Raw genomic sequence first — 13,192 nt, 5'->3', positions numbered from 1 at the left:
GTCACTTGGTAACCTCCCATGGCTTTCAATACCATGACTATGATGTGGAACATAGAATTCATCTCTCTACTCCTTCAGTCTCCTCTTGCATTACTAACTTACTAACATATCAACATGAACACCACACCACTTCCTCAAGCTAAATCTTTCTAAAACCAAGCTTTTCTGCTGCCTGTGCTCTTATTTGTGATGTTTCTATGATCAATAATCAATAATACATCAGTCTCACTCCTCATGCCAGGGTACTAGTCTCTGACCTATTCTTTGAGCCCCAAATCCAATCACTGTCATCAAAAGCCTCCTTCTCATAGGCCTACCTCTACACAGGCTATGCTACCCCCCCCCCCCCCCCCCCAATTGGTCATGAATGCTGCTGCCAGATTCATTTAACTTACTAACTGTTTAGTATCTGCCACCTCTCTCTGGGGCAATCCTCCACTGGCTTTCGATTGGCCAGCGCATTGATTTCAAAATGCTAACATCATCATACAAAGCCATTCACAACTCTGCCCAAAGCTACATCACCAACCTTGTCTCCACTCTTCCCAAGACCTCCTGCTCTCTGGTTTTGCTGTCTTTTCATCCCATGCTCATCTCCAGGACTCCTCCAGAGCCTCTCCCATCCTCTGGGACTCTACCTCAATCTGTCCGGTTGTTTCCTACTCTGTCCATCTTAAGGTGATCCCTGAAAACTCTTCTCTTCAGGGAAGCCTATCCTGCCCTCCACCTAACAACTGAACTTTTAATTTTTCATTAGCTCATCCCTTCGCAGTTATTACCTTTTGCACCACTTGCCCCAGATTGTAAGCACTTATGAGCAGGGTCCTCTTAATCCTCTTGTACTGTAATGTAACTGTACTGCACCCCCTTTATATTGTAAAGCCCTGTACAAACTGTTGGCGCTATATAAATCCTGTATAATAATAATAATAACCTACTCATAGTTTTATTTTTATATGCAGCAATATAAACATTAATAAAAATGCTTTGCATGTAAAAACTAATTATTTCACCAATAATTTAACCAAAAACAATTCACAATATAAAAATTTTAAAGTGAATCTGTCACTTGGGTCAATAATTAATAAAGGTTTGCAATGTCCCGAATATCTACCCAAGTTTAGTCACTGTAAATTTGTAATATTTTGCAAATAATTCATTACTTTATAATACATCTAATGTGTTGCTTTTAACAGAAAGGAAAGTTTATTGCAAATAATAAATTAATCAAAACAAATGTCTTGGCATTTTTGGAGGTTTTATGGAAGATTTATAGCAAAACTGTGACAAGCAATTGGTACCCATAATAAGACGGTTGTCTTAACCACATATCAGGGCCAATTCTGACACTTCGATCCTACATGCGAAAATTGACTTTTTTTTGGCTAGAAAATTACTTAGAATCCCCAAACATTATACATTTTTTTTTTCTTTTAAAGGAGAGGCCGTATAGAATAAAATGGTGGATGTTGCAATTTTTTAAAAGGTATCTGCGCAGTTGTTTTTCAAACACAATTTTTTTGGAGAAAAAAAAGCACGTTCATGAATTTTAAAAAAACTAAACGCTAAAGTTAGCCAAATCTTTTTGTATAATGTGAAATATGATGTTACGCTGAGTACATACCCCTAACATGTCATGCTTTAAAATTACGTGTGCCAGTGGAATGGTGGAAAACTATGGTGCCTAAAATTCTCCATACGCCATGCTTTAAACACCTTTACAGGTTACCAGTTGAGAGTTGCACAGGAGATCTGATGCTATAATTATTGTTCTCGCTCTGATGTTCGCGACAATACCTCACATGTGTGGTGCGATCCAATTTACATATGCGTGCAGAGTAATGGTGCAGTGGCGCTTTCAAACTTTATTTTTTTGGATTAACTTTATTGCTATCACATGGGAGGAACATCCCTTGTGATAGCATGGGCAATGAAAGGGCCTCTTTATGGAGAGATCTGGGGTCTATTAGACCCTAAATCTCTCCTCTAGCTTCCCATGTAGCCGATCAGACACAGACTGGTCTGATCAGCTGGTTTCCTGGATGCTGGTGGCCATGTAAACAAAGAGGCGGAACCAGGAGTGAAAAACTACTCCTGGTTTCCGGGAGTTACAGAGAGAGAGGAACAACGTCAGTTCCTCTCTCTCTGTTCAGTGCCGCAAACGCCACCGGCTGCATTGCTCCCGTGCTCCGCAATGGGACGGTAGAGCCCAGGAAAGGCGGCAGTGACCATGGGAGGGGAGTGGGTCCCCCTTCCGCAGAAGTGATGGAGTGGCTAATTATCCATTCAGATCACTTCTGCCTTACTGAAAGGATCCATACTGGAATGATGCCTGTAGGTGCAGACATGGCCACGGTATAAACACTGAAACCCGAGGATGTCCATGGACATCCTACAAGTGGCAAGTAGTTTGTTTGTTTTTGTTTTTTAAATCATACTTACGTAGGTAAATTATAAAAAGTGATAAAAATGGCACCAACAAACATCCAAAATCAACATGTATACATTCAAGATCAAAAATATGCAGCTGTCCCTTTCAGTGTAAGTGTAACCACTCTCTTAAGTGTAAACTGGCCGATCTGATGCTGCATTTGTCCCCTGTAGTTCTAAGAGTGAGAACTGAGCGATCAAACGGCGCTAATCACACAGTTCTCCCTGCCATTCTTAGCAGAAAGCTGGTGACTGTCAGCTAACCACTGTCGGCTCTCCCCCCCGCACTTGCTGGAGTGCTGGGCTGTTGGAGGGGGCGGGAGTAGCTGGCTCTTGCTCTCAAGTGCACTGAGACGCTGAGCCAGGTGCCAGTCAAGGCTCCTAAGTGGTTCCCGACCATATGGTTCCGAACTTTCCCCAGCCAGAACCAGCTCTGTGATTGAAAACAGTTCACAGGAGTGCAGATCGAAATACACTCCTGTGATCCACGGAAGTACAGCCAAACAAGCTTGGCTATGCTTCTCCTTTAAGAAATACTTTTATAAATACACATTATAACATTTACAAGTACAGCTGTGTGTTTTCTCCTATAGTTCTGCGATTGGGGGAAAAAAGCGAGCTGTTTAACAAGGTCTGTATGTTGAGTGGAATTTTATATTGTTTTGCATACTGTTGTATATAACTTTCAAGGCCGAATGTTTTGTTTGGTTCCATTTTTTAATAGCAAAGAATACCATTTTATATTCAACAAGTAGAGAAACATAATGTATAGAATACAGAGAATGTGTATCTGCTATACAGTATCAGTGAGTAGTTAAAAAAAAAAAAAAATACTGAAGAATTTATAATAGACTCATGGCCAGTTTTTAATTTTTCCGTTTTTGAGCCAGTAAAGTATTTTTCACAATTAGACCTCATGCACATAGGCCATCTGTTTAAAGCCCTGAATGCCAGAACTAAGCTGCTTAAAGTGGTAAAAGCTGTGTATTGTACAGGTGTTTAGTAACATCTAGCGTTTGACTGTTAATGCATTCTATTGGCCAGGATATTCATTTATTCTGGGCACTGGAATATATTAACATTCAAATGCTAGATGCATCTAGAATTTCTGCGCGTTTAAGTGCATTTTTCTGCTCTTTGCTCCTCTCCTGAACGTGCCTTTGGCTGGGTTTTTTTCTGCCTATGTGTGCATGGACATGTAGGCTTACATAGAGGTTTTTTTCAGATTGAAAAAAAGATCCTCAACATCTGTAACAGCTGCATTGTTAAGCTCTGTTTACATGAGGCCTTACACTGACTGTTCTTCAGTATACAGAGTACATACAGTCATGTGAAAAAGAAAGTACACCCCAAGGAAATTATTGTTTTTTTTTTTTTTTTTTTTTTTTTACTTTCAAAAGATTTTATTTTATAATAAAGGCACTTACAAAAATATACCAGTATAATAAACAATCTTCATCAGGGAGGGCCCGATGTCATAGTGTAAGTATTGAAAACAGGAGACAGTTGTGGAAGACATACAATATCAAATAGGTACAGACATCTTGCCCCGCCTCAGCGAGGAGCTAAACAAAAAAAGGCAAAACAAGGGGCCACCCCACGTGGGGAACCCATCCAAGATATCTGTAAGGGGTAGCAACCAGGAGCCCCCACCCCGACACCCCTAAGAGGGAGCTTGCTGTGTCAGGGTGGGGGAGTACCCTCCCGGGTCCCCCCCTCTCAAAGGGAGAGAGAATTCGATGAGCCGTCCACAGTGGGCATCTTAATTATCAATTTGACTGTACAGTGAACCTGTCAATTTTAGTTCTGTTGATCAAACCACAAAGATAAAACATCTAGAAAGACAGAGAAGAGAAAAGAGGAAGAAAGGAGGAGGACAGAGGGGTAAAGGGAGGTAAGCTATATCCGAAAAAGGTGGAGGGGTACAGTGGTAGAATGCTTGGCACTCGAGGAAAGAGGGAGAGCTTTAGGGGTGAGGTCCGGTCACTAAGGTAGAGCCTGGGGGCATTCCCGGCAGCAGGGATATTCCCATATAACGGGCCCAAGGTTCCCACACCTTTCTAAATTTAGGCGTGGTATCTGACAGAATGCCTGCCATTTTTTCTTGGGACATTATCCAGGATATTTTCCTCTTAACTGCGAGGAAGGAGGGTCTGGGTTGCTTCCAGGCGGAGGCAATCACAATTTTGGCTCCTAAAAGGATAAAATGGATTAGTTTCTGAGTGTAACCAGGCAACAAAGGAGCAGGGGCATTGAGTAACGCAACCTCAGGAGCTTTTGAAACCCGGCAGCCTGTGACAATGTAAATCAAGTTAAAGATTTTAGTCCAGAACGAACGAAGTCTAGGGCATTCCCACCAGATGTGGATCATGGAGCCACGAAGTTGGCACCCCCTAAAACATAAGGGGTTTGCCGTGGGGTAGATTTTGGCTAGAATTGTTGTCTTTTTAACATCCGAACAGGCACACATTAGAGTTCTATTCAAACGTTGCCTACACATAAAAATGATATACTTGAAGAAATGGCACATAAATTGGTGGCTTTTTTTAAGCATACCTGAAAAGGCACACATTACAGTTTCATTCAAACAAAGCCTTCAGATAACGGTGATATACTTGTACAAATGACACAAACAATTGACATCATCATCTTACAATTAAATTCCCACACTGAACTGTATCCTGCCAGTATCAAGGTGCTTGATAAAATCAGCATGGTTTTCAGCATAGATAGGTTTGATTAGCTCAATATCTTTTTAATTTAATTGGTTCTGGCAAACAAAAATAGAATGTGAAGCATTGTCTATTCTTCCTGATACGAATGCCCAGAATTAGAAGTCCTAGCTCTAAACATAGTTCTAACCATATTTCCACAAAACTTTAAAAATAAATCAACGATGTTGTGAACCAGACCCTTACTTTATAGCAGCCATGCTTTAGATTGGAGACTGCAAGCCAAGCCTTCTTGTCTGACACCAATGCCTGACCTCACAAATGCGCTTCTGGAAGAATGGTCAAACATTCTCATAGCCACACTCCTAAACCTTGTGGACGGCCTTCCCAGAAGAGTTGAAGATGTTATAGCTGAAAAGGGTGGGCAAACTCAATATTGAACCCTACGGACTACGACTGGGAAGCCATTAAAGTTAGGTGTCCCAATATTTTTGACAATATAGTGTATATCTCTGCACTTTTTTTTTGTGACAAACCCCTGGTCATTTTTTATGGGACCAATGTATTCTGGTCTGGCCCCTTTACTATTAATATATTCATATGTTTTCTTTTTTCTACATAAAGATGAATTGCACGTATGAACATTTTTACATAGTTACACTGGTACAGCTTGTAGCATTAATGTACCTATGCATATACCATATCTGTGGGATCCCCCAAGAAGCTGGAAATAACTGTAGTAAACACCACTACTCCAGTTATCTCCACCAGCTTTCTCAATTCAGCCCTGCTTAGAGCTTTAGTCTGTTGGGATATGTCTCTACTAACTTTGCACATCTAGACTTTGCAATATTTTCACACTCATCTTTGCAGAACTGCTCAGGTTTAGTTAAGTTTGATGGTGACCATTTGTGGACTGCAGTCTTCAAGTCAATACACATAGTGAATTATACACCATAATACAGTGTATGAAATACAGACACAAAAAGGCTAATGTTAGACAGAGTAAGTCCAGTAAAAAAACTCTTGGTTCCCTTCCGGAGAACTAAAGATGGTGTAGGTCTAATCACAAAGAAAGCAAAGCAAACTGCCTAACCTTTTGTTTTATTGTTTTTCAAAAAAGAAAGGGGGGGAGAGAAAAATAGAGATATAAGAGAAGGGTGTAAGGGGAATGGGGGGGGGGGGGGGGGGCGGAGGTGGTGTAAAATAAACAATAATCGTGTCGTGGAGCTAACTTTAGTCAGTTGCCTATACAGCAAAAAGAGCTTTACCGTCCTCAGAGTAAACAAACATATTCCACAATGCCCAGGTTTTGGAATACCGTTTGCCCTTATGTTGTGCGGTAAACACCTGGTCCTCCATCTTTTTTATGTCTTATACCCTGTTAAGCCAGAGACCAATTGTCGGTGGCTGTGAGTTTTTCCAAGTGAGGGGGATACAAGACTTGGCGGCATTGAGGAGATGACAATTTACAGATCTTTTGTAAATTTTAGCTGGGATGATTAAAACATGGAGAAGAAAAAAGGCTGTAGTTAGTACATTTTTAGACAATCTTCCTGGACCTCTTCTCCAGTAATGATCAAGTTTGGGGCAGGACTAGAAGATGTGTAGCATTGTTCTCCACTCTTCCAGGCATCTTTAGCAACGTGTTTGGGTAGAATTTATGCAGAAGAGTTCACATATGGTACCAACTTGTCAAAAATGTTTAATTTGTTACCTGGAACTTCGTGCAAATTGAGGATTTAAGCGCAAACCTAATATTGTTCTGCTGATCTTGAGTATGTGATGGTATTTTGTCCAATCCATTTTTTTTTTTTTTTTTATATGTTTTTTTATTGAAGAAAAAGGAACAGTACATAACAAAACATTATATATACCATGGAAAAAGGTGTATATGGTACATATGACTGGTTATAATAGCAATTACAACATTTTGAACAACCTTGGGAAGGATAACAATCAAACCCTTGTTACTAATCATCCTGATGGCTATTATAAAGCTAGAGGAGGGTAAGTGGGTCTCGTTGTGTAGTGACTGGATACCTGATAGGGCAGCGGGTCAGTTGGGCAACCCATGGGTAACTGATGAAAAAATCTGAGTTGTTACCATTGTTGAAGCAGATACCTAAGGAAACCGGTATGGTATAATAATTTATGATAAGCTTAGATGACCGTATCTAATATGTTTTGCATAGGTTGTTGTCTGAGGCTATAACTGGTGTGTGTGTCCAGCACACCACCAAGATTTTTAAAAGAGGGGGGGGGGAAATAAAGAAAGGGGAAAAATTAGAGGGGGAGTGGGTAACTGCCAGGTGCCATAGTAGGTGTGTATTATAAATAGAGTGAAAGGAATATCCCATTTGAGGATGTGTCTCGGCATCGTAACCTATAGAAGGTATAGAGGTCAAAGTAATAATGTCGATCGGTCATTCTTTTGAGTTGGGCAGGTGGCCGCATTACCAATACTAGATTGTGTCTTGGGGGGGGGGGTCTAGTAAATGGCCGATAATTATCTCAATTGTGAAATCTTCGTTTGTATTCATCAGTTAATTTAAAGTGTATCCAGCAAGCCCATAGGGTAGTGAATTTTTGAGGTGAGTTGTGTGAGATTGCTATGAGTTCTTCCATTTCTGCAATCTTGTTCCAATCCATTTTTAATTTTATCCTGACAAGTGCTCTAGCCCCTGCTGAAGAGAAACACCCCCGTAACAGGACCCTACCACCTCTGTGCTTTACTGTAGGAATGGTGTTATTTGGATGGTGAGCTGTTTGGATTTCTGCCAGACATATCGTTTGGTGTTGAGGCCAAATAATTAAATTTTAGTCTCATCTGACCATAACACGTTTTTTCCATGTGGCCTCAGAATCTTCAAGATGCATTTTGGCAAAGCTCAGTTGTGACTGCATGTGGCCTTTCTTGGGGAGTGTCTTTTTTCTTGCAATACTCCCATACATGCCACATTTGTGGAGAATTTGTGATATTATTGTCACATGCACACTCTTTGTCACAAATTCCTGCAACTGCTTCAGAGTTGCTGTAGGCCACTTGGTAGCCTCTCTGATCTGTTTCTCCCTTGTGCTTTCATCCGGTTTGGAGTGACGCCCTGATCCAGGGTGGGTCTGTGTTGTACCAAATAACTTCCTTTTCTTAATAATAGACTTCACTGTGCTTCTATTAATCAAACCTTTGGAATTTGTTTGTATCCCCCTCCTGACTTGTGCTTGTCCACAAATTTACTCCAGAGATCTTTTAACAGTGCCTTGCCACTCATAGTTGATTGTTTGCTTGTTGCACTACCAGGGACTGAAATGCTCCAGGAAAGCTTTTTTTTCATGCTGAGCTAATGAAAATCACTACAGATGAAAGTCAAATGGCTTTGTGTGCCACTGAGAAAGTGATTAGCTATATCGGATTGAGTTTACAAGTATTTATTAGGAGGGGATTAATCCCTTTTCCAAATCGTGCGATTTGTTTTTTTGAATTAAAAATATAAATAAAAAATTCTGACATGTTGGTGTTAAAAATACAGCTGGATCAAACAAAAACTGTGCCGGTCTTCATTTCAGGCTGAAGAGCATCACAATTTGATTACTTTAAAGGGGGACATTCTTTTCTATACCCATTGTATATTGTAATGAAACCCGTTTAACACATCCAAAATTCCACTCACAAAGCAGGTCTGGGTGACATTTTAAGAGCTTTGAATGAAATTAGTTGACTCAGTGATGGCAATAAAGTGTGTTCTGATGAAAGTTTTTGTTACAAAAGCACCAGTTTTACACTTTAAAAGCCCCCCTTTGAGTCAGGGTAAGGGGTTTTAACTGATTGTGCACACTGAGCAGAGCACAGCTGATGTTGCCTATTAACCTACAGTGTTTTAATAGATTGTTTATTCATCGATCTCTTGAGAACTGATATCAAATTCCCTGGAATGGATTATGTTAAACTGGTGTGATAAAGTAATGGAGCAAAGTGCTGACAGGCTGGAGCAGAGGTTTCCATCTTCCTGTCCACAAACAGTTCCTGTATGCAGTTTCTGCCTTAATTATTGGTAGCAATCTATGTAGCTGATACCAGGAAACAGCTGTGCAAGCGCTCCTGCAAAATTGCAGCCATAACTTCTTCCGTTACCATCACCTCTTCAGATGCTAATAGTTTCATGTAATTCACAAGTGACCAAAAAGTATGTATTTATTCTGTGTAAAATACAGTTTGTAATTATATCTACCAGTACAGTTCCTGATAAATGTAACATATTTGGGGAGTTCAATTTAGGTTTGCACCTACATTTTAATATTGTTTCACATATGTATGGGGAATCTGGTTTATGCCATGATATTTTAAATACAATAATGTGTCAGAATTTCCACACTGTGAAATAAATGTAAATTAAGTAAACCAAAGCAATATGTTGGTGCAGATGCAGATCAATGGCCCCCAGTGCAAAATTTGACCTGTCCTCACCCCTTTGCTGCCAAAAAGTGAAGTTTAATTCACAGCAGAGAAAGTCACCCAAGTTTAAATGCATTTCTTTATAGAGATGAGATTTGGGTTTGGGTTTGGTTCGAAAGTGGGTTCAAACCAACCCGCTGAACTAATGTGGCTGTTCTTCTGGGGATCTTGGGTGATGTAACTGACCAAATATAGGGGCTGATTTACAAAGGGTTTGCACCATGAGTTGCGGCGCACGCCAATGCACAACGGCCGTTTTCATATTCACAAAGCATTTGCGCCTGAAACATAGCACAATTCCCCATTTATTATTAGCATGCCGGCGCACAGGAGGCAGTGATCGGTGCGCCGCTATAGACATGGCGCACGCATTCTTCAACTCAGAATTAAAAGAAGCTGGAAGTGGCAATATTATGGGGGTGATGTGAGGAAGTATAGATATAACTGTCCAAGTAACAAATATGCCCAAAATAGAACGGAAAAGTAACTTTCTCTGAGCAAGCTTGCTGCGCCTGCAAATACACTTGGAACTGCGCAAGGTCAATTTATGCACTGCGCATGCGCAAGCGGCATTTGCGCTCGTTCAAGTGCTTTGGTTCACTGCGCCGGCAAAATCTTAGTAAATGCATAAGTTGAACAGGCGCACCTCTCAACCTGACTTTTTCTTTTTGCGCTGGTTCACTTCTATGGTTTATTTTTAAGGCTATTTTCACACAGGTCATGTTAGCATTAAGAAAAATAAAATTAAGAAAAAAAAATTCGTAGGGGTCCCCCAAAATTCCATACCAGGCCCTTCAGGTCTGGTATGGATATTAAGGGGAACCCCGCGCCCCCCCAAAAAATGGCGTGGGAGTCCCCCTCAAAATCCATACCAGGCCCTTCAGGTCTGGCATGGATTTTAAGGGGAACCCGCACCAAAAAAAAAGGTGTGGGGGTCCCCCTCAAAATCCATACCAGACCCATATCGGAGCACGTAACCTCGCAGGCTGCAGGAAAAGAGGGGGGCGAGAGAGCTCCCCCCCTCCCTGAACCGTACCAGGCCACATGCCCTCAACATTGGCACCTTGTCCCCATGTTGATGAGAACAAGGGCCTCATCCCCACAACCCTGGCCGGTGGTTGTGGGGGTCTGCGGGCGGGGTGATTATCGGAATCTGGAAGCCCCCTTTAACAAGGGGACCCCCAGATCCCGGCCTCCCCCTCTGTGTGAAAATGGTAAGGGGGTACAAAAGTACCCCTATCATTTCACCAAAAACGTGACAAAAGTGTTAAAAATTACAAGAGACAGTTTTTGACAATTCCTTTATTAAAGTCTTCTTCTTTCATCTGGTCTTCTTCCTTCTTCTTTCCTTCATCCTTCAGTTTCTTCCTCCATCTTCTTCTTCCTCCGATCCTCTGCTTCCTGCTCCGGTGTTCTCGTCTGGCATCTTCCTCCATGGCGTCTCTTCTTCATTCTCTGGCCGCTCTGCGCAATGGGAGGCTCCGCTGTGTGACGCTTCTCTTCTTCGGACAGTTCTTATATAACTTATATGACGCACGTTCCATTATATAAGTGTCAGAAGAAGAGAAGCGTCACACAGCGGGAGCCTCCCATTGCTCTGAGCGGCCTGAGAACGAAGCGAGGAAGAAGGGACGCCATGGAGAAAGATGCCAGGCAAGAAGCAGAGGATCGGAGGAAGAAGATGGAGGAAGAAACCGAAGGATGAAGGAAAGAAGAAGTAAGAAGACCAGAAGAAAGAAGATGAAAGAAGAAGATTTTAATAAAGGAATTGTCAAAAACTGCCTCTTGTCATTTTTAACACTTTTGTCACTTTTTTGGTGAAATGGTAGTGGTGCCCTTACCATTTCACACAGGGGGGAGGCCGGGATCTGGGGGTCCAGATTCCGATAAGCCCCCCGCCCGCAGACCCCCACAACCACCGGCCAGTACACTCGGCTCCTCTCGCAGTCCTGCCTACCTCCACTGATTGCGAGAGGAGCAAGCGCCGCTGACATATAGAAAGTCGAATGTACTTCGGCTAGTCTCGGCTCCTCTTGCAGTCCCTCCCACCTCCACTGATTGCGAGAGGAGCGGGCGCCGCGGACATACAGAAAGCCGAATGTACTTCGGCTAGTCTCGGCTCCTCTCGCAGTCCTGCCCCTGACTGTGAGCAGAGCCGAGACAAGCCGAAGTACACACGGCTTTCTGTATGTCAGCGGCACTCGCTCCTCTCGCAATCAGTGGAGGTGGGTGGGACTGGGAGAGGAGCCGAGTAAAGCCGAAGTACGCTCGGCTTTCTGCATCCTGGCTCCGCTCGCTCCTCTCCATCGGTGCCAAATTTAAAACAGGGAAATTATGCAAAGAGACTGGCAAGGCTGCAAAGGCATTGGGCAAGGCTATAATGATGGACAAGGCTGTAGATGGACACTGGGCTAGGCTGCAATGATGGATAAGGCTGCAGACTGACACTGATAAGGCTGCATTGATGGGCATTTTAATGTAAGTTTTTTTTCTTAAACTTCCCTTCTAAACTTGGGGAGTGTGTTATATGCCGATAAATACGGTATATGCTGTGATCAAGAGCTCCTTTAAATAACTTCAAGCTGAAGTACCCCATTTCCAATTAACAGATCGCATCATGGTCTCAGCTCAGCTGATTCATCATAACTTCTATCAGATAATCCCTCTGACACAATGACAGTGTCTGCTGCCTGAAGAACTATTTGGTGTTCAAAGAGGATCTCCTGGCCACTGTCACGTGAGAGACTCAGGGGTTAAGGAGGTTAACTGCTTAGGAACATTTTACATGTTCCTAAAAATAAACTTGGCATTTAAATGATTTTACTTTTAAAGATGATATATACAGTAATTTGTTCAAGTTTAATTAAAGAAAAAATCTCTGCTAACCAAATCCTTCCATTTGTTTTCCAACATGGATTAGAAAGTTTTCTATGAAATTTTCTATGAAAACACAACTTCGTTTTTCGTAACCTTTAAGTGGAGATTCCGACAAATTTTAGCCATTCAGGACATTTACCTTTTATCCTTCTGAGAAGAGGGTGTGAAGGAAACTTCTTCAAGATCCGAATCATTGTCTTCAATTTCCTGGAAAAAAGGGATATTATTATTTGGGCAGTTGTTGATGGGATATTTCTCAACTCGGGACACCGATTAAAATAAAAAACTTAGCACTTAAAAAATTTTTTTTATGTTTAATCTCTTTTTATATATTATTTTCTCAAGGTTTACAAAAGAATACAAAATCGTAATAACGAGACGGTATCCAATCATACAGTATCAGAACAAAGGTCTGTCAAAGCTTATATTCTTTAATACAATAAAGAATACAAGGTCACATATTCACTGATAATGTATACATAGCACAACACACAAGAGAGATTAATGCATTGTCAAATCTAAAGCTCGGTCATAACAATAGCAAGCATATTCATAGTAGAAAATCAGGCACTTAGTAAGGGGTTCAATATAGTACCATGTATAGGGCTGAAAGCAGTGGCGGCCCCCTGTACTCTTTGATAGGAGGAACAGCAGGGGCGGCTGAGAGGAGCTCCCCGGTCGTCAGCCGAACTGTAACCGGCACTGTGCAGGGAGCTGTCATGTTAAAGCTGGAGTTTTTAAAAGCCAGCAGCTACAAATA

The 13,192-nt window shown here is 41.7% G+C and overlaps 1 protein-coding gene across 2 annotated transcripts in view; it reads right to left on the bottom strand.

Moving 5' to 3' along the window:
- MRE11 (MRE11 double strand break repair nuclease) overlaps window positions 1–13,192 on the bottom strand; it is a 594,456-nt gene that overhangs the window by 141,296 nt on the left and 439,968 nt on the right. For both annotated transcript variants that reach the window (XM_077484966.1, XM_077484967.1), the window contains exon 18: window positions 12,572–12,639. In XM_077484966.1, coding sequence (XP_077341092.1) covers window positions 12,572–12,639 — 68 coding nt within the window. The remainder of the gene's footprint in view (window positions 1–12,571; window positions 12,640–13,192) is intronic.

This window comes from Lithobates pipiens, unplaced genomic scaffold, assembly GCF_037356315.1.
Source record: "Lithobates pipiens isolate NorthernLeopardFrog02 unplaced genomic scaffold, aLitPip1_a1.2 Scaffold_17, whole genome shotgun sequence".
Taxonomy (NCBI): Eukaryota; Metazoa; Chordata; class Amphibia; order Anura; family Ranidae; genus Lithobates; species Lithobates pipiens.
This window is presented reverse-complemented; position numbering and strand designations above follow the sequence as displayed.